General features: G+C 38.3%; 1 protein-coding gene across 2 annotated transcripts in view; it reads left to right on the plus strand.

Annotated features, from left to right (window-relative positions):
- Positions 1–222: 222 nt before the first annotated feature.
- GAREM1 (GRB2 associated regulator of MAPK1 subtype 1) overlaps positions 223–21671 on the plus strand; it is a 174699-nt gene continuing 153250 nt past the window's right edge. For both annotated transcript variants that reach the window (XM_069468498.1, XM_069468499.1), the window contains exon 1: positions 223–442. In XM_069468498.1, coding sequence (XP_069324599.1) covers positions 322–442 — 121 coding nt within the window. In that variant the 5' untranslated portion in view covers positions 223–321. The remainder of the gene's footprint in view (positions 443–21671) is intronic.

The raw sequence follows: 21671 nt of genomic DNA on the forward strand, positions 1-21671 counted from the left end.
GCGGACGGCCGCCGCAGCTGCAGACCCGGGGGCAGAGGAGGAGGCGGAGCGGGAGCCGCCGCAGCCACCCGGGCCGCCGCCGCCGCCCGCAGCCGCGGGGCTGCTCCGAGTCCTCTCGCGGCTTGAGGGCACGCGGGGCGCCCCAGCCATGCCCCGCAGCGGCAGCTGAGCCGGGCGCCGGCCCCCTCCCTCCGGGCCGCCTCGGCCGCCGCGCCCCCCGGCCGGAGCTGCCCGGCGCCTCCCGCGCGCCCCAGATCGCGAGCGCGAGCAGCGGTGGCCGCCGAGGCGCGGGTGGTGCCGGCGGCGGCGGCGGCGGGGGAGATGGACCCGGCGCCCTCGCTGGGCTGCAGCCTCAAGGATGTGAAGTGGAGCTCGGTGGCCGTGCCGCTCGATCTGCTGGTCAGCACTTACCGGCTGCCCCAGATCGCGCGGCTGGACAACGGTGAGTCCCGGCCGGGGCGCAGGGCAGACGGGCGCGGACCGCCGTCTCGGCGCGGGTGTGCGCGCGTGTGCTCGGGAGGGTGGGACCCGGTGGGGAGTGGGCTGCCAGCTCCTGAGCGCCGGAGTTGGCTCGGGCGGCTGCCGCAGCCCTGGCGCGTTGCTCTCAACTCCCGCCAGCAGCAGCCAGAGAGGTGGAAATCAGAGCCCTTGCAGTATAATTTAAAAGGACACCTTAAAAAAAAAAAAATCAACATAGGGGAAACCTTTGCTGATAGTAATCTTGGATGTGAGCTGTCCCTCTCCACCCGCGTGCAAGAATTACTCAACCTGAGAAACCCTGAAGAGTTATCTTAGACAACTTTCTACGAAAATAATTAAGCTCTGGGTGGCATCTTATTTTGGGTGCTTTCTTGCCTACCCCACGTTTCCCCTCTCTCCCCATCCCCCCGCAGCAGATTTAAGAGGAAAAGCTCCTGGGTGACCAATGAAAGGGATCACATTTCTCGGAGACCTTTTATTACAGCTTGTCTGTTTTGTTTAACCCAACTGAAAGTAATTTAGGGCTGTGTGTAGAAAATGTTTTTAGCAGAAGTGATGGTATGCTTAAGGTTAATTATTAGCTTAGCACATTTCTAGCCTGGAAAAAGAAATTTAAGTCGCCAAAACATATATTGATTTGAAACCTGAGCTCACAACTAAGAAGCCTGTGTTTCCTAAAATTGACCACCAGAAACCAACCAAACATCCCAAACTGTTCTGCAGTGTGACATCTGCCAACAAATAGATGTGCACACTGTCGAGCAAGTAGACACCTTTCAGAGTTGTGACATGTTAAGGTGGCAGTTTAGGTGTGCTTGGTCTTTTGTTTTCCCCGTAACTTCAGTGGGCTTTGGCTTCCTGTGATTTCAGACTGTTTGCAGAAAGAAGCCCTGCTGTGGGGCAGTTGGAGGCACCCTGGCCCAGGCTGGCAGGCAGGCAGGCAGAGTTGTGACCACACAGGCCAAGTCAGAAGAGCACTAAGCAGAAAGATGTCATTTAGAGTCACAAGCACTTGGATTTCTCCTTGTTTTCTGGGGTGAAAGGGTGTGTAACATGAGATGTATAAATGCCCAAAGAATTTTTTATTCTGTTTCTTATCTGTGGGGTTAGATTAGACATTTGAAGCACTGATGTGAAAAATAAACCCAAGAAAGTTCAAGAAAGCTGGAAAACAATCTTGGCTTGCTTGCTATTCTTGTTTGGTTGGTGGTGGTAGTGATGGGCATTGGAAATAAACCAGCAGTTTTTAAACTAGTAATGAAGTGCAGATAACAATAGCTGTTGGATACAAGGGAGGGAGGACAGGTGGTGTATTGAGGCATTACTGCTTGGAGTAGGGGGTGGGAAGGTGCACCCACAGACCTGAATTTGTGTGTGTGTGTGTGTATATATTCACTGTGTTTCATTTCCTGCTCCAAAATTGTGTATATTGGAAGGCTGAGAGTCCTTCCCTTTTCTGACCTCCTCGCATCTCTGTACACACTGCCGAAACTTGTTAGCTAGGCAGAGAGCATGGGTGTATGTGGTGTAAAAGTCACTCAAAAGCTTCATTAAACTGAAAGTTTAAAGAGGCTGAGTATCAGTTTCAGACATAACTTTTAGTTTTATTGCCCACTTTTCTATCCCTGCCATTCATAAAAAGGATTTGAATCAGCAGTGTACTCATCCTACACTTCTTTCTAAAACGAAGACGTGGGTAGCAAGTCTTAACACTGTGTCCTTTCAATCCATGGAATGGATTTTGATCACTACATGTAGTTCCAGTTCTTTATTGTTAATTTCTCTTTTTTTTCTTATTGCCACTGGAGAATCACAGTGGCACACACAGATTTGGACTCATAGCCTAATACCGCTTTATACCTTGATGCTTTCCTTTAACAAACCCATCTTATTTAAATATTTTTTTTGTTAACATGGTTTTTAGTAGCTACATAGTATCCATGGGATGACTCTGCTGTATAATTTCATCCTCTATTGTGGACATTACTAAGCTGCTTTATTTTTTTGCTGTTATGAAGTTGTGATACAATGAACACTCTTGTTTTGGTTAGAATATATTCCTACCTTGCTGAACAAGCATGTCAATCCTTTTTAACTCCTTGGTACACATTGTCAAATTGCTTTAGAAACTAACGGTTTCTCATTTACACTAACATGACCATTGTGGGAGTTCCACTGTCTAGCCCACTCCCTTAAAATATTAAGTATTTTTAAAAATCTTTGCTAATTTGATGGAGAGAAAGTGTTATCTTAGCAGTTTAATTAGGGTAGACTTGAAAAGAGTCAATCATAGCTTCTGTGCTTATTTTTAAACATATTTCACATTGATGTTTAGAACAGGTTAAGGACATGCTGACATATTTATAAATGCCTTGGGGGAAATCTCAAGTTTCATGCAGTCTTCATCCTGTGTGTGTGTCTTTTTGCCAGTTTTAGTGCTGCAGGTACATTTTATACATACACATGCCCACCCTATACTTAGACATGAAAGGTAGTCATTTTCCAAATCACTTGTTTTAAAAGAGACTAGAAAGAAATCGAAAAACATGCCACTAGTTGACATTATGTCAAGAGGAAACTATTGTCTAATTTCAAGCAATCATTAAAAAACATTAAAAATCTAATTTCATAACTGTTGGTTATTGAATGCCTACTCTGTGCTGGTATATTTCTAGGTGCTTGATATGTATTGTTTCAAATCCTCGGCAACCCCATTTTAAGGACTTTGGGAACCTGAGATTCAGAGAAATTGAGTGACTTGGCTGAAGACTCCTACCTAGTAAATGGTGGGGTGGGATTTCCAGCCGACTTTCTGACTCTGAAGACTGACCTCTTATCTGAAACTCTGCCACCTCCTCATAAAGGGGAGTAGGTTTGAAGTAGTTTTGACGTCTACTCTAAATAGCCTCACTGTCTCTGAGAGCTGGAGGACCGGAACAGCAATATTTTTAAAACAGTGTAGACACTGGATAAAGTGTTGGCCTTATCCATTAGATATAGATGGCTTTCTCCTTCCCAAAGGAGTGGCTAAAAAGAGGCGAGGGGCTTCAGGGAAGAAGAGAGGTTACAGAATTGGGGAAAGAAGGAAAAACATAGAGTTCGGGGGCTGAGGTATGTAGATGTGTCTGGTGAGATGACTGACACCTCAGTACACGGGCTCAAAATGTTAATTATACAACATGTAAAGAACTCTCCAATTCTCTGTATTATACATGTCACTCCTGAAATGCCAATTAGATAGGTGCATTCAGTATTACATTCCCAGTGGTGAAATTTGTCTTTGTATGACAAGATAAATACAAAATTAGTGAGCCTTTATGAGTATTGCCCTATAAGCCTTTCTGGGGAACCCAAAGAAAAGTACTTTAGCAATTCTCCTTGGGAGATTTGATGAGATATATCTCATCAGCCAAGGTCTAACCCCAGTCAGCAATGCAGTTAAGATCAGATGTTTAAACTGATTGATCATCAATCTTGTAAATTGTTGGCTGTAGAACCAGGTTCAACTAATGTGCTTATTAGGACCACGAAGAGGACAGAGAGAATACTAATCCCTATTCTACCTCCAACCATCCTCACTCAAAACTGGGTCTGTGGGAAGTTGTTCCTTTTTTCTCTCCTCATTATTTCATCCTGGAAAGACTCTGAAGGCTTGTTCTAGAGCAGTGTTCTTCCAACTTTTTTGCTCCTGTAGTTCCTAAAAGATTGTGTGAAACTCTGTACCCTAAACACATTTTTCAGTTATTTGCTAAAACTTTTTGTCGTAAGTTTAAATGGTTGCAAAGGGTGTAATTTTTCAGCATATTGTCAATATTGATATTTTAAATTATTATATCATTTTAAAAACTCTTGTAAAATCTATATTTGATTCCCAATATCATTTATTTAAAATTCATGAATAGGTTCTTTAAAAGCTAAAAATTTTGTGCCTTTTCCTTATCTCCTTAAATTCTTATTTCCATTTCCTTTCCCCAATAGAATTCTACCCCAATATTATACACTTTTATCCTTGAAAGTGTTTTTTGATCACTCTGTCATACTTTATATAAGCCCAAAATACGTATATAAATTAAAATTCAGTGTTTTCTATATCTTTTGACCTTAGGCTTTTCATATTTAAAGATATCCCATTGTTTTTTAAAACAAAGAATTGGAAATTACCACAGGCATTGTTACCCTAATACTGATGACTTTCACCCCTCAACAAGTGTCAACAGTTTTATTTGTTCCTTTGTTCTCCCCCCCCCCCCCTTTGTATCCTGGGGCAATGCATTTTAGAAAGACGTGGGGAAAGGTAAAGCAAATACATTGCTTTTGTAAAGTGTGCAAGGGACCATGTGAAGGGGAGATGGTGAAGGACAGCTTCCACCATCAAGGTCATCACAGGATGGTTACCTATCACAGTCACTGACCCAGGTGGATCAATTTTTAGACAAGAGTACATTTGGAAGTTGGGAGTCTGGAAACTGACTGCCTTACAGCTGTGATAATGAACCCCTTGGAAGTGTTGGCTTTGCTTCGAACATGTACCCCAGTTCAAAGAATGCTGATGTAGTGCATAAAAAGATGAGTTAATGACCCTGTTTGCTGAAAGAAAAAGGAAGACCAAGGTTGCATGGTCTTGGTCTCTCTTGGAGAGAAAAAGAAGTGGTAGGGGATGGAGACAGCTAAGTAGGTAGAACAGCAGCAGACTCTCCTTCCTGGCTGTTGGAAGGAATCAGATCTGATTCTAAGCCATGTGTGTAGGTGTGTTGGGGCTGTGGGAACTTTGGTCCATGCTCTGTGCTCGGGTGCTCCTACAGCTTTATCATTTACAGGCCTAGAAAAGGAGCAAAAGCATGGACACTTAGGCCCTGGAGAAGCTCCAGGTGGCTGCTTGCAAATATCAAAGGTCTTTCTAGTTCCATGTTTTATCTTTGAAATTGATATAAGTTCTCAATTCTGTTCTGTGATTGGTGTTATTTTATATATATTTTCTTTCCTTTTCTTCCTTTACCTTCTTTCTTTCTTTCCTAAAGTAACTTAATATCAGTCTTGCTGCAGGAAGATGTGCTGTCCTTATCTGTGGCTTTATTTCCCCTAGCATTCTGTATTGTAAGAGGATGCCCAGGGTAGGCATGGTAGTTTAAAGGATTCTAGATTTGGAGCCAAGAGGACCTGTGTTTTGTTGACAGGTACTCCATTTCATAATATGTGATCTTGGTCAGGCCTCTTAACCCTTTTGATTTGTAGTTTTCTCTTGCAGCAAAAATGAACATAGTACTTGCCCATGTACCCCGTAGTTATTCAATAATTTATTTCATCAGCTAGTATTTATTAAGCCCCTATTATGTGACAGGCACTGGTATTGGTGTTGGGACTACAGCACTGAAGAAATCAGACAAAAACCTGTCTTCGTGGAGCTTACATTCTTAAGCATCTATTTACTATAAAACTTCAATGCAATAACATGTGAAATGCATGTGTATTGCAAAACAGTATACATACATAAGATTGGTATAGTAGAGATGCCCACTAGTTGAGGTGGAGGCTTCAGAGTATATTATGTCATTTAAGCAGCAGAAAATTTTATTATCTGTGTACAAATAAAGAAACTGAGAGAAATGTTTTGGGTGACTTTAGTCTGTTTCCTTTTGAGTATTCCGGGTTGCTATTGATTTAGTAATCCATGGGTTGTAAAAAAGTGTTGGAAGGTGTTTACTAGAGACTGTTATAAACAGACTAATGCAAAATTGGGCTTGGGAGGGAACAGAGCAGGAAGTTAGGAAAAGAACTTTTAACTTAATCTAGAATCACATGTGAATCTGACCCAATGGTACCAAAACAATGAGCTTAGACACGTGAATCTTTTTATTTTAGCATGTACTTACCATTACTTTTACTGATTGATGGTCATTTTTTAGTACCTATAGTTTGTATAACGGTTAGCAGGGAAGAAGTGCCTAATATAATGTTATACACAAAACGAGTGATAAAAAAGTCTCTTTAATGTTCATTGATACACAGTATGCTTTTACTTTCCTCCAGTTTTCACCTATTTGGACTATCGACCATGCCTAAAAATTATGGAAAAAAATAGAGGACGTTGTAGCAGGCATTGGAGAGTGATAAACATTTAGACCCTCAAGTCAAGTTTTGAACATAGCTCTTGCAGTGTCCTTGTTTTTCAAGTAAGATGGATATTTTGAAAATCTCTCCCCTACCCCCTTCTCAAACAATACTTTAATACCTATTTACAAGGGAGAGCAAGTATCCTGAATGTAAGGTGGATATTTACATATTCTAATTGAAAAGCATAACTTAAAAAAATGTTTAATAGATACAATAATTGTACATATTTATGGGGTGCATTGTGATGTGCATGTATACATTGTGTCATGATCAAATCAGGCTTATTAACATATCCATCACCTCAAACATTTGTCATTTCTTTGTGGTGGGAACATACAAAATCCTGTCTTCTACCTGTTTTGAGATACGCAATACTCAATTGTTGACTCTAGTTGCCCTACTGTGCAATAGGACACGAGAACTTTTTCTGACTGTAAGAAAGACACTGACCATCCTCTATCCTCTCCCCAGCACCCCCTTCCGACTACCCTCCCAGTAACCACTGTGCCATTGTCTAGTTCTACGAGATCTACTTTTTTTAGACTCTGCATATGAGAACATGCAGTATTTGTCTTTTTGTGTCTGGCCTATTTCACTTAAAATAATGTCGTCCAGGTTCATCCATGTTGTCATAAATGGCAGGATTTCATTCTTTTATATGGCTGAATAGTGTTCACTTGTGTATATGTGTCACATTTTCTTAACCCATTTTTCTGTTGTTGGACACTTAGGTTGAGTCTTGACTATTGTGCCGCAGTAAACATGGGAGTGCAGGTATCTCTGGCATACTGACTTCATTTCCTTTGAATACGTACCCAGTAGTAGGATTACTGGACCCCTATCTGCCACCATATGTAAGAATCAACTCAGATGGATTTAAAGATTTAATTGTAAGACCAGAAATTATGAAACTACTAGAAGAAGGCATAGGAGAAACACTTCATGACATTGGACTAGGTAAGGATTTTTTTGAATAAGACCTCCAAAACACAGGCAACAAGAGCAAAAATAGACAATATGGGATTACATCAAACTAAAAAGCTGTGCATAGCAAAGGAAACAATCAACAGAGTGAAGAGACAACCTATGGAAGGAGAGAAAATATTTGCAAACTATGCATTTGACAAGAGTTTAATATCCAGAGTATATAAGGAACTTAAACACACACACACACACACACACACACTCACAAAAAAACCAAAAAACAAAAAAACTGATTAAAAATGGGCAATAGACATGTCTCAACAGAAAATATACAAATGGGTAAGATGTATATGAAAAATGCTCAACATCACTAATTATCAGGGAATGCACATCAAAAGCACAATGAGATACCATGTTAGAATGGCAAAAAGACAAAAGATATAAAAAAAGACAAGATATCAAAATGTCAGAAGATAACAAGTGTTGGCTAGGATGTGGAGAAAAGGGAACCCATGTTTACATACTATTGCTGTGAATGTAAATTTAAATTAGTAAAGCCATTATGGAAAACAGTGTGGAGGTTCCTCAAAAAATTCGAAATAGAACTGCCGTAAGATCCAGCAACCCTACAGCTGAATATATATCCAAAGGAAATGAAATCAGTATCCACGTTGTCAGTAAAAATCTTAAGACACTCACTTCATCCATAAAAGGGAAACTGGTTTGACTGTGGTGATCTACTGCATCATGGTTTAAAGAGGGAGTCTTTTAGTCTCTTTTGCTCATTGGCCACCTTATTGAAATAGCAAGTTCTTGTAGACCAGCTTGTAAGCTCGTTTATTTTTGTTTGAGATTCCTGAGGTATCTGTCTTTTCACTTACTGAACTGCTGTTCTAGGAAGACTCATAAACCCACTTCTTGTCTTCAACAGGACTCTCTATTTCAAGAACATCAACAATTATATACAATGTGAAAAATAACTTTTATTTCTGGTTTATGTATTGTCAAAATATAAAATACCTGTTAAAATATTTTAAATTTCATGGAATTAACTCTATTAGAAGACATTTCCACATGAAGAGCTTCCTGTACTTCCCCACCCCAGCCCTATTGTGCTCCCAATTTTTCAAAAATGTTTACTTGAATTTCAGCTTAAAGATATCTAAAATTATTATTTTAATACTATTTCCTAGCTCCTAGCACAATGCACGCACATAGGTGGCACTCGATAATCATTTAATAAATGAATGAGCAAATCTCAGTATTAAAAATTATAAGGTCCAAAATATCCATATTACTAAAGCTATCCGTGAGCTCTGCAAGTCTGAAATAGAATCTCACTTTTGTTTCATTTGAGGCTGGCATTATATTTTTAAATATATTAATATAAGTTGGACTAAGATGGTAGGTCTTAACATTAGCAGTAGGAAAAATAAAGACTAGTGGACCATCATTTATAAAATAATGATTTTTAGGGCCATAAGTTATCAGTATTTTAAATAAAGTATTCCTGAAAATTACAAGTCATTTTTAGATTTTTCACTTTCTTGATAGTTCTTTCATTCTGAAATTAGGATGCTTCCTTTACGTATTATGTGTTGCCATGTCATTGAATTTTTAATCATTGGTATCATCATGCTATTAACACTACTGAGTATGTGATCTAGAATGCCATAAATCTTAGAGACTAGTCAACAATAAATAGCCATTTACCTATCGCCTCATCTCTGGGCACCAGTGATTTTACTTCTAAGCAAAGCAAGCCACTTGGTTCAAATAATGTTACAAAACTACAACTGCTAATTTGGTACAGTTGTCATCTTCCTAGAATAGCCCCAAGATTGACTTGAAACCATAGTGTCTTAATCCCAGACAATGAGTTTCCTTTTATGCCATCCAGAAGTATTAGATAGTGGTAAAAGAAGGAAAAAATGTTCCCAAGCCCCTTTGTATTCTGTGGATGAATTACTTTACAATTATAGGGCAAGTCATTTTAATTGAGTCTGCTAATTGTTAACCTAGTTTGAAGTATGTGAATACCACTTGGGCTTTGATGGTTTAATGATTGTTTAATAAATGCCAAGTTATTGAATTTAAAATACAATATGAATTCTTTATAATTATGAAGATATTTGTTATTCCAGTTAGTATTTAACATATATAGTAAGTTATTTTGATTAGACCAAGTTATACATGGGGGGAATGTAATTATGAGCAGCACTTATGTATATATCTCTGTAAAGATTTAAAGTAAGTTATGTTCTGTTGTTTTTTTCTCCACTCAGTAGAGAAAAATTTCGGCCAGACACTCTTTTATTAGATGACAGTTTTCTCAATACCACGCTTTAGGATGTTAGAAATGAAAATTTGTCTTTCTTCAAGCAGGGAACTAGGTACACAAATATCTAAAAGTAACAGAAAAAGGGTACATGTTTCTATTTTTAAACATACCTGTTACCTCGTAGGTAACACTTACAGAATCACTTGTAACATTTGTAGGAAGCACTGGTTATAACAGTCTGTTATTCATTCAAAAAATGGTTAATGAAATACCTGAGAATGCCCACTTGCATAAAACTCCAGGACATCTATCTGTGCAAATGCTATATTCTGTGATAGTCATTTTGGATTGCAGCTCTGTTCCTTTAACAGCAATGGGGCAAGTAAGGGATAGTTGGAATAAAAAAGCTAACATACATTCATTCCATTGTCATCCCTGGTCTTCAGTAGCTTATGTTCCTGGATCTTCAGTAGTAGTCTGTTTCAGGTTATTCCCGTTTAAAATAATGCAGGATTTATTCTTACTTTTGGACCACTGACCGACAAAATCAATCAAGCACCAGACCCAAGTTAAAAACAATTTAATTAGTTGTGTCTAGAGAGAAAGCATTTGCTGTAGAAGGTTCAAATTACCTACTTGAAAATAAATAACAAGTAACAGAAAGCCTTATTAAGATACCCTACTGTTATTTTTTCCCATTTATTTTGGTCCCATCTTTCGGCCAGTTAAGAGGAAAGGAGCCACTGAAAGTAGGCAGAATCAGAAGAAATTTTCACAAGCTCATCATGGCCAGGCATATCAGTTAGGATTAACTTCAGTTGTATGTAACAGGGCTGACAAAAAAAAAAAAAAAAAAAAAAAAAAAAAAATGGCTTATACAACATGGAAAGCTTTCTTTGCTTTCCTTTCTCACATACAGAAGAAGCCTGAAGTTATGTAGTTCAGGGCTGCTAAGGGCAGTTCTAGGAGTCAAAGACCTATGTTCTTTATGTCTTTCTGCTCTGTCATCCCCTGTAGGTAGCTTTCACTCTTAAAACTTTGTGGTTCTGGATCGTTGCTGGAGCTCTAGCCATCACGTCTACATCCCAGGCAGCAGTAAGGGCAAAAGGGTATGTCTTATCAGTCCTTCACAGGACTTCACTTACATCTCATTGATCAGCACTTAACTCCTATGTGGGGAGTACAGGAAGGCAGGGAACTGAAGTCTTTTAACTGAGTATAACCGGGGTTCCTACTGCAGGAGAAGGAGACATTAGATGTTGGGAGCCACCCAGGAGCCTCTGCCACCCAAATTGTTGCTTTTAATGCCTTCTCTTCCCTTTTTTTCTCCTACTCAAAAACTTATTAAAATAGCCATGTATTGGGCGTTAACTCCTTGACATCTTTCTAGTTCAGGTTCTTGCTCAGCTAAGGTAGTATGAATTTCTTGTACCAGTTTCTTCTTTTCATACTTGAGCATGAACTGAAAACTTAAAGTGATTCTGTTTAAGAAGCCTGTGCTTTATAAGTAGGCCATCAAAATGTGTATGTGTAAGGAATTGTTATAAAGGCACTTCACACACTGTTTTTTGGCTTGCACTTTTCAGATTTTCTCTCTGATTTGATATGCACAACGGGGGATAGTTGTCTCATTTTTTTTTTTTTTTTTTTTTAAAGAGAGAGACTAGGTTTTGCTATGTTGCCCAGGCTGGAGCACAGTGGCTCTTCAAAGACGCAATCATAGTGTACTACAGTCTTGAACTGCTGGACTCAAGCAGTCTTCCTGCCTTAGCTCCCTGAGTGGCTGGGACTACAGATGTGTGCCACCGCACCTGGCTTAGTTGTCCAGTTTTTAAAAGGTGCTTTTTTTTCTCTGCACTATTCCTTTTGGCAGAGAGGCTTGGTAGTTGTGTTTAAAAAAAATAATAATAATATTTACTTTCCCCCCCAGATATCATTATAGAGAATTTGGAAAATACATGCAAAAGACAAAAATGGATATCAGTTTTAATTCCAGAGGTTATACAACTTGTTATATAAGCATTATTAACATTATGCTGTTATATAGGCATGGGATATAAATGGAAATTATATGTAAAAGTGGGGCCAAGTTGTATATAAAACTGGTTTTTAAGTTTTACATTAGATCATTAGCATTTTCTTTCATTATTCTTTGAAAATAAAATTTTTATGACTGAATAGTATTCTGTTTTTACAAATAAACCATCAGTTATTTGACCATTTTCCAGTTGTGAGATAGTAGTTGTTTTACTGTACTGTTTTTGAGAATATCTTTGTGCTTAAATTTGTCAGTTTTACATAATTTTGTTTTTTTGGTTCTGGAAGTGAGACTATTGTTCAAAATTTATTATTTTTAGATTCTTGATATGTATTGGTAAATTGCACCGAGGAAAGTTTGTACCATCGGTAGTGAATGAGTAAGCTCCATCACTTTGTATGTACATCATTGAATATCACAGTTGTTTTTTGATCTTTGCTAATTTAGATAATTAAAAAATTGGCACATTTTCTAATTTGTATTGCTTTACTTACTAGCAGAATAGCTTCAAAAATATTATTTCTTTTGTGAATTTGCTGAGCCCTTTGTTCAATTTTTTGGCAGAATTTTTTTCAAAGCTCCTATAATTAAAAAAAATCCTAGTGTACTTTATTCTTGGTTTTCTACAGGGTATTTATAAATAATCTTCATGTTTCATGTGAGTTAATCTGTTTTTAAGCTTCCTTTCTATTTGTTTTCAGCTAATGTTCATAAGTAGGTATTACCTCTTTTTAATATTGAATCATTGTGATTAATTTACTTTTTACCATTCTGGATACTAGATTTAAATGTGGTATATTCACTGTTTTATTGTATCTGTCCTCTGAAAGAAAGAATCCTTTTCCATTGTGTAAAATAAAATAATTTCATGAAATCATGGTAAAGCCATATTGTGTATTCACAACCATAATTATATTTGTGTGGAGAATGGGAACCCTATGGAGAGTTCCCCAAAGATACTTTGTTGTTTATAAATTCCTGTACATTGCATGAATACAAGCTGAAAAACTAGATTCATCATGTATTGGCTTTAAAGACTAATTAAATGGACAAATTTATAAAACTATTTAATTATTTTTACATGTAATCCATGATGGTCCCTGAAGTTCTATGTTGGGGGCAGTTAGATTAGAGAGACAGATTACAGCAACTTCAGAATCTGTTGAAGTTTAGAATCAGAGTACTGACACTAGTGAATAAATAGCACAAATTCATAGAAAAAGACATGGAGAGAAGCAAATGTGATAGTTTGAGTGTCATTTTCATTTTTTCTATTGAATATTTGTGCAAGTGTCAACTTTACTGTAATGGCCAAGAAGAAGGAAAACAGATAAGAGAAGAAAAAACCCAGTTTAGTTCTCTCTGTAGATACAGCCAGTGGCTGATGAGGAATAAAATACATATTCGTCTACCAATTTAGCACCTGAGGATTCTATAAATAGTTGTATTTATCAGAGTGTTGAGGTGACAGTTGCTGAAAGTGAAGTACAAAATAACTTTTATGAGAATCTTTTAGTGCCCATTAAAAGAAGCTTCAAATTAACTTTACAGTGAGATCAGGTAGCCTGCGAAATGTGTTCACTCCTCCCCCATATTCTCTTTCTCTCTCTTTTTTTTTTCTTAACTCAGTTGGGAAGAAATTAATCTGAGTAGACTGTATACAATTGAATACTGTGTGATATCAGAGGAGAGTTTCATGCTAAGTGGAGGCTGGAGGGAGGCGAGGAGGAAAAGTATGGACTAAGGATAAATATCTTTTATAGTCTACCTAGTTTTTTCAGTTGTCACAATGAAACAAAACTTTACTCACCTCTGATTATAAACATAATATATTCATTGTGAAGAATTTGAATACATAAAAATATTTAAAAGTGAAGGTAATCTGAAGTCCCACCATCCTGAGATAACAACCATGGACATTTTGATGTATTTCCTGTTCACTCTCTCTCTCTCTCTCTCTCACACACACACTCTTACAATTTTACATAAATGTGGCATTTTAGCTATGTTTTAAAAAGAATTTCTCCCTTCACATCAAATCCCACTCCTCCAACACTGCCTACCCACATAATCTACTTTAACAATCCAGTGTGTATTTTTTATATTTTCTCCATACTCATATAATCATACGTCAGCATTATATATACATAAAAAGACATATACAGAATTCTGTCGTTGTGTCATAAAAATGGGATTATATTCCAAATGCTTTTTGTCCTCTTATGTCACTCATAAGAATCTTTCTAAATCATCTGATATAATAGAAATTCTTTTTTTTAACAACTGCATAATATTCCATGGTGTAGAAATACTCATTCTTTTATTGATTAGTGTTCAATTTGTTTCTGGTTATTGGCCTTTGAATTATACTCCACTAACCCTTCTTATATGTAATGTCATTAATTTGTTCATTGTTTCTATAGAATGTCATGGTTTCTATCTAACATCTCTCATTTCTCCCCCAAAACATCTTTCATAACATTGTCTTCCTGATTCTTTTGATCTGATAAGCAACGACCAAAATTAAATCATTTTAGAAAAAAAATGTAGGGAGAGATGGGTTTTACATCTCAATCAAAGCCTAATTCGTGGAAGTGGAATTGATTTAATAGATGTTGCCAAAATGCTATCCAAAAAGTCCATAACAATTCCCATTTCTATCATGGATGTACAAGAATACCATTTCTCCAAATCCATGTCAATCATAGTTATTATAAAGTTTTTTTAAAAATTTGCCAGCCTAATGGACATGAAATGAGATTTCATTGCTGTGTTAATTTGCATTTGCCCATTAGTGATTTCTTTGCTCCATTTTGTATGTCTTTTTACCTCTTGGACTTGCTCCTCTGTGAATTAAAATCATACTTTTTGTTGGTTTTTCTATTGTTGGCTTGTTCTCATCAGTTTCTAGATGCTATTTGTATATGATGGAGATACTTTCTCTTATTTACATTTATTCTGTCTATTGACTTTTGTTTATATTTTTCCATTTAAGAGTTTTTAATTTTTACATTGACAGAAAAAGTCTCTTTTTCCTGTTTTCAGTCTTGGCTAAGAATGTCTCCCTTGACACTTAGATTGTACATGCAGTCTCTTAGATTTTCTAGGAAGATTTAAAATTTTTTTATTTGCCTTTAACCCATCTGGAATTAATTTTCACACATGATGTAAGATTTTTATTTTCTTCCAGGCTGCCGTTGTGCCAGTCCATTTATTCAAAGGTCTCTTTACTCCTGATATGACCTATCTTTGTCAAATTTATTTTGCTCTTTAGCAGTAAAAAAACACTTGAACCACACCTGTCTTTCAGGGACTGTTTGGGCGATGTGCCAAGAACATGTAAGGTTTACTGAAATCTGAAAACAATCCTTTTATTCCCAAAGAAGAAAAGTTGTAGCTACAACTGTCCTTAATCTTGCCACACTTTTCTTTTCCTATGGCTATGGGAGGCCTGAGATTTGTTTTTCTGAAGAAAATTTAAATTTATTTTGAAGCCAGTGCTACCCTGGTGAGTTTCGGAAGTGATAGTAACTTGTTAAATGCCTTCTAGAAGCACAGTCCAGATGCTTTGGCAATAAGTTTTCTCCAGGGAAGAATTTGTTTTAAAATGACACTTTACTAAGCTGCTGTTCAAGCTTGAGTGTATGTGAGTGTGTGTGTGTGTTTCAGAACTTAAGAAGGATTTGCAAGTTGTACTCAATTTTAGAGTACTTAATTGAAAGTTTATTTCCCCTATTATCTTTTGTAGGAGGGATACACTTTGACACACCATTCTCAATGTATATATGTGTCTGTTTCTTTAAAATCTCACAATGACCCACATCTGTACAGTTTTAAAGATTTAAATTTCTCTTAAATTTTGCTTACCCTCCCCCCCCCACGTTTTCATGGCATTGTCCTGGTTCCTTTCAGTCTCACATGAAAGGATCAGAATTAAATTATTTTAGAAAAAATACAGGGCTACATGGACCTTATAGCTCAATGCCAAAACCCAGACTGTCTGCATAAATGAAGGAGGGATGAGTGTAAGAAGAGAACTGATGACACCAGTTATTCATTGAGACTTTGTCTGCTACACGACCTTTGTGTAAAATTATAACAAGGCCTCATTCCTGGATTCCATGAGGAACTTTATGAGGTTGGAGTTGTGTATGTTCAAAAGTTTTATTACTTCTCTTTTTAGACTTGTCTTTCTAAGCAGTCCAAGAGTAGAGAGTCAGGATCCTGTCTTGTCTTCCCACTGTACATTTCACAGGGTCTAATGTGATGTTCCAGCAGATGGATCAGAAATCTTGTCCGAATGACTCATCCACAGGGTTGTCGGGATATTCTAGCATATCCCTAAAGTACTTGCAAGTTTCACTCTTAAACACACAGGTGCACACTGTTCTTCACCTTCTGACCTGTTCTCTGATTCTGGGCAAAGAAAGAAGTGATGATTCCAGCAGCCATTTCTTCCTGCTTCAGCTCAAGAAATTTAAAGTTCTTTCTCAGGCTCTGACTTCTCAAACTATTTCAAGCCTGGAAGAGACTCAGTATATCAGATTATGTCTTACTTTAAGACGTATTGAATTATATTTACATATATTAGCCTGATGGAAAGAAGTTGAAAAATATTCTGAGGCTTGCAAAGCCAACTCAGCATTAAAATTTTGCTGATAAATCATTGAGATTTGGCTATGCTATTTAATCAAAAGTTGTTAATTTGTCCTGATGTGTTATAAGAATATATTTCAAAATGGAAATTAACATAGTTCATTGATTCTAAGATGCACATTTCAATATCTCTGAAATCAGGATGTATCTTATTATGAACGGCGTGACATTGTTTAATCAGCAGTATTTATTCTGTCTTGGTTGTTATCAAATAGTGATTGTCTTACAAGTGATGCATCCTAAATTGTATGAATTATGGTAGTTCCATGGTAGTATCTTTGGGTCCAGTAATTCAATGTGCAAAGCAAACATGTGAAGCAAGGACTTTTTGTGGATGTCCCTATATAGAGTGGGACATAATCCAAACTGAAAATCAAAAAGTATTCCCTGCACTGTCCATCCGTAATGGAGAAAATGTCCGGTTACTCATGCAACAACAGGTAAGGGGAGGTTCACTGTTATATACAACCACAGTGTAATTTCCTTTTTACTGCATTTTCCAAGTTTAAAGAATAACTTGATTTCCATACTCCTCAGTAGACTCTGACCTCTGTGAAGGTGGGGATTGTATCTTTCAGTTTCCAAACTGTTTGGCTTTAAATCCAATGACAAGCATCCATATGGGAGAAAGGCAGAAGGAGATTTGAGACAGATGAGGAGGAGGCAATGTGACCGATGGTGGCAGAGACTGAGGTGATGCAGCCACAGCCAGGGTTTACCTGCAGCCACCAGGAGCCAGAAGAGGCAGGGAATAGAATCTCCTCACAGGGCCTTCAGAGAAAGTGTGGCTTTGCCTACAGCTTGATTTTTGGATTTTGGCCTTGAGAATTGTGAGAGAATAAATTTCTATTGTTTCAAGCTACTCAGTTTGTGGTAATTTATTATAGCAGCCACAGTAAACCTACTGCAGACACATACACAAGCATGCACACACACGTGCAAACACATACACATATTTATAGGTTTTGCTAGCCTGTATTGAAAATGCCAGATTTTTTTAAAAAATTGGATGTTATAAAACTGTCCCTGGATTCTCAAAATAATAGCTTCCGCTAATATTCAATAGGCTGATGGATATGTGGGAGTATGGTATGTGATTTTCACAATGCTATTCCTTTAACAACTGTGGATCATGTGTCTGCTATCTGACAAGCACAGTACCAAGTGCTAGCTAGGAACACAAAGACCATAAATGTAGTCCTGATCCTCAGGGACTTCCTAGGCTCACTGGGTAGGTAGATTCTTAGAATATTAAATAATATCATGGAGTAAACATGGAAACGCTTCATCTCAGAGGCCAGTAAATATTGCCAAGAACACCTGGGGCAGGTTTTATAGAAAATGTTAATTGATTACTGAGCTAGTCATTGAAGACTGAGTAGAATTTTGCCAGGGTTAGAAGAGGGAGAGTGGTATTCCTAACAAAGGTTTAGAATGTCCTGAACAGAGGCATGTGAGGTGGGTGAGGGAGCTGAGACCCAAAAGGCAAGTTGGAAGCAGATTTTGAAGAGCCATGACCTGCTGAAGTTTGACCTTTCTCCTGTGGCTACCCTGGTAGCTCTTAATTTTCTCCCCCTTCCAGAACACACACACAGCATATGGTGTTTCTAACAGAATAGATGGCAGCAGAATTTACTGGGGTCCCAAATTTTGATGAACTCCAATATAAAAATTAGTAAATAATAAACTTTAATGGTATGTGTTCTAATAATATGTAAGATACTAATATTAGCAGTCTCAGGAGAGGTTTGATGTAGAGTCTTGGGCCATGTGCACCTCTTACCCCACTGATGACAAACTCTATCCCTTTTTCTCCCTCTCAAGAAAGCACGTCAGGGCCAGGCATGGGTGACTCGCATGTGATCCCAGCACTTTGGGAGGCTGAGGCAGGAAGATCACTGGATCCCAGGAGTTCACGGCTGCAGTGAGCTACGATCGAGGCACCACTACACTCCAGCCTGGGCAACAGAGCGAGACTATGTCTCTTAAAAAAAAAATAATAAAAGCAAGCATGTCAGAATATGATTGAAAGTCAAGTTTTCATAGAGAAACTTGGACACCAATTTTTATCTTAATAAAGGTTTACAAACTTCAATATTTGACTAAATACTGGTATTGAACAATACATTCTGCGTGTTTGTTTATATGAGCAAATGTTAAAGGGCTTTAAATATGGGAAAGACCCAGATTTTCTTTTTACAAGGATTATCCTTGTGTCATTGTGGATGATGATTTAGAGCAGAAGAAGTTTAGAATTGGACGATATGTGGAAGCTATAGGGTTATACTCAAGGAGAAAGATGGCCTCCAGCCAAAACTAGGTTTGTGGGAATATAGTGGAGGGAGAGAGTGGGAAATATTTTAAGGTGAGATTTCCATGATCAATAACTGGGTACGGGATGTTGGGAAGAAGGAAGCATTAGGTGGTCCTGAGGTTACTGGCTTGGGTGGTAGTGGCTTTATCAGAGATGAGAACACAGATGGAGAAACAGGTTGCAGGTGGACCTATTAGTCAGGGTAGGCCAGGTTAGGCCGTGGTAACAACTCCAAAATGTTAGTGGTTTAAAGCAGCAAAGGTTTATTGCTCACTTGTGCAGTGTGTTTATCATGGGTTGGCTGGGGGTGTCGGGGAGGAAGACTCTGCTCTCCATCGTCATCCTCACCGTGACCCCAGGCCTAGAGTTTCATGTTTGTACTTTCCCAGTTATTGAAGCAGGACAGAGAATATGACAAATCATGTCCCGACCTCTTAAAACTTCTGCCTGGAAGTGATGCACCTTGTGTCCCTCTTATACACTGTTGTTTGTGGCAAGTCCCATCATCACGCTAACTTTCAAGAGGGTGGAGTTGTACCATCTTTCCAGAGCCAGGAGTATGACTCCAGCGACTGTTACGGGAGGAGGTGTGGGAAGGCGGCGTGATCATCTGTGGACGTGTTCTGGTATTGAGGAGTTGGAAATCTGGGCTTGCATCTGGAGAGAGTTCCGGGCTAGAGAAATAATATTGGGAGATTTCAATGTAATGGTCATAAATCAACCCATGGAGTGAATACCATTGATCAGGAGGAAACAGAGCCAGTGTTGAGGGTGGTAAAAGATCAAGGTTAATAGTTTGTGGTTACAAATGTTACAATCCCTACATTTTTTTTTTTTTTTTTTGAGCAGCTTGTTGTAACTTTTAAATAATTTTCCATAATGGTTGGCATGGGGGTTGAATTAATCACTTAAACAGGATTTAGCTTTTTAAGACTCCAAAATTGCTGACTTGCATGTAGTTAATTTAAAAGGTGCCCTCAGATTTTACAGTAGGATTTCAGCCAGTTTTCTGACCCAGCATGGAAGGAAAAAGTATTGCAAAGGGTAGCCATTGTAGTTTGAACGGAAGATCAATTATAAGTTGATTGATACTAAGATTGCTGAGTACTCAGAAAATTAGAATACCTTTAAAATTTTTCCAATTGCTTGTGCCTCAGACAGCAAGTTATTAGCTTAGCCTTGCTGTAATGATATTCTTTTTATAGCTCCAATTACTGGCAGAGGGAGGGAGGTAGTAGCACTTTTTCCCTGCTAGTGCTCATACATAAGGCAACTTGCTTTTTCTATTCTCCATTCTCTTTAAAGATTCTTACACTTTTTCCTGCCTGACATCCATAGGGGTCTACACCTAAATTACTCACTTTTTAAACTTTTCATGTAGACACCTGTGATTACTCAAAATAAACTCTCCTCCCTTCAAGATTATGTATTGGTCAGAAAAATGAAAAAACAAACCTGGTTTAATGCATGTCTCCATTATCTCTTGGAATGGAATTTTGAAAACTTACAGTAGTAGTAATGGTAAAAATGATAATTGTGGTCTTCACAGTCAAGATGAACAGATATTCGTTGAGCTTCTACTTTTTGATAGCATGATACTGTGAATATTTAAAAACTTAAATAGAGGGAAGCTATAGCTCTTCCCGCCTTGACACAGGCATGTAAAACTATTAAAAGTAACTGTTCCGTATTCCCCAAACCAGCAAAGCCATTGGTGTTTACTCCTGGGTGATAATTATAGTTAACGTTTATTGAGGACTAATTATGGTGCTGGCTGTTGTACAGCACGCTGTGAACGTTATCTCATTTACTTCTCACAGTAACGCTTTGACATAAGGAATAATTTGCTCAAGGTCACACAGCTGAAAAGCGGCAAAGCCAGCAGCGAGGGCAGTTCCAGAGCCCGCACCTTGCACTCCAGCCTGCCTCTCCCAATTCTCAGACCAACGAGGAAGTTTTTCCCGTTCATACTGAACTTCACAAAATGAGAGCATCATTTGTCCATCATCTTTATTAAAAATTGAACCCCTGCAGGCAAAGATACCCAGGGTAGGCCTGATCCTACTAATCGAAGTCAGAGGAGCCTTAAGGGCCCCACAGAAGTGTTAATAGAGGATGGGAACTAAGTGGACGTCGGGATTGCTGAGGTAGGATTTCCACTTTAAATGCTTGTTGTCTTCCGACCCCAGTCTCCCCAACAAGAAAAACTTGGGGTGGAAGGTGACAAGTAGCAAAATAAGAACTGTTTTCATTTTTCTTTCTTGGCTTTTAAAACACTTGTTCCCAAATTATCCTCAAAGGTACATAAATACATATATATGACATTTTTATATATAAACCCATCTGTACAGTAGCACCCTTCACTTACCTTGGGTGGGACTTGAAGAAACTCCAGCGTTCTTTCCAGAGAGCCTCTGCTTCTGATGTTTATCTGTCAAAAAACCCGTACCTGTAGTTGAAGCCTGTCTCTTAGCAGAGGAGTAGTGTATTTTACAATTACGGAGGAAAACAGCAGACTCGATGGAAACTAAGCAGAAGCAGGCTGGTGCCATCACAAGTGACAAGTGAGAACAAAAGAGATAAGATCAGGGCATGTGGTTACACTTAGGCTCTGACATCAACAGCTGATCCCTTCCCCCTCAATACACATCTGTACCGGGCAGTATTTTTACATTGTTTATTGATTACAACATTACCAATGTTTCTTGCTTAACTTTTTGGAGATGTGATGAAAGCTGCTAACGGATATAGGTCTAAACACAGTTTTTCACATGATTTCAAAGTGCTCACGGACCACTCTACCCCTGCTAAAAGCCAAGGAGTCAGATTCTGAGCTAGAGTGTTCTGCCACTGCGTTCTTGGATACC

This window comes from Eulemur rufifrons, chromosome 5 (assembly GCF_041146395.1).
Source record: "Eulemur rufifrons isolate Redbay chromosome 5, OSU_ERuf_1, whole genome shotgun sequence".
NCBI lineage: Eukaryota > Metazoa > Chordata > Mammalia > Primates > Lemuridae > Eulemur > Eulemur rufifrons.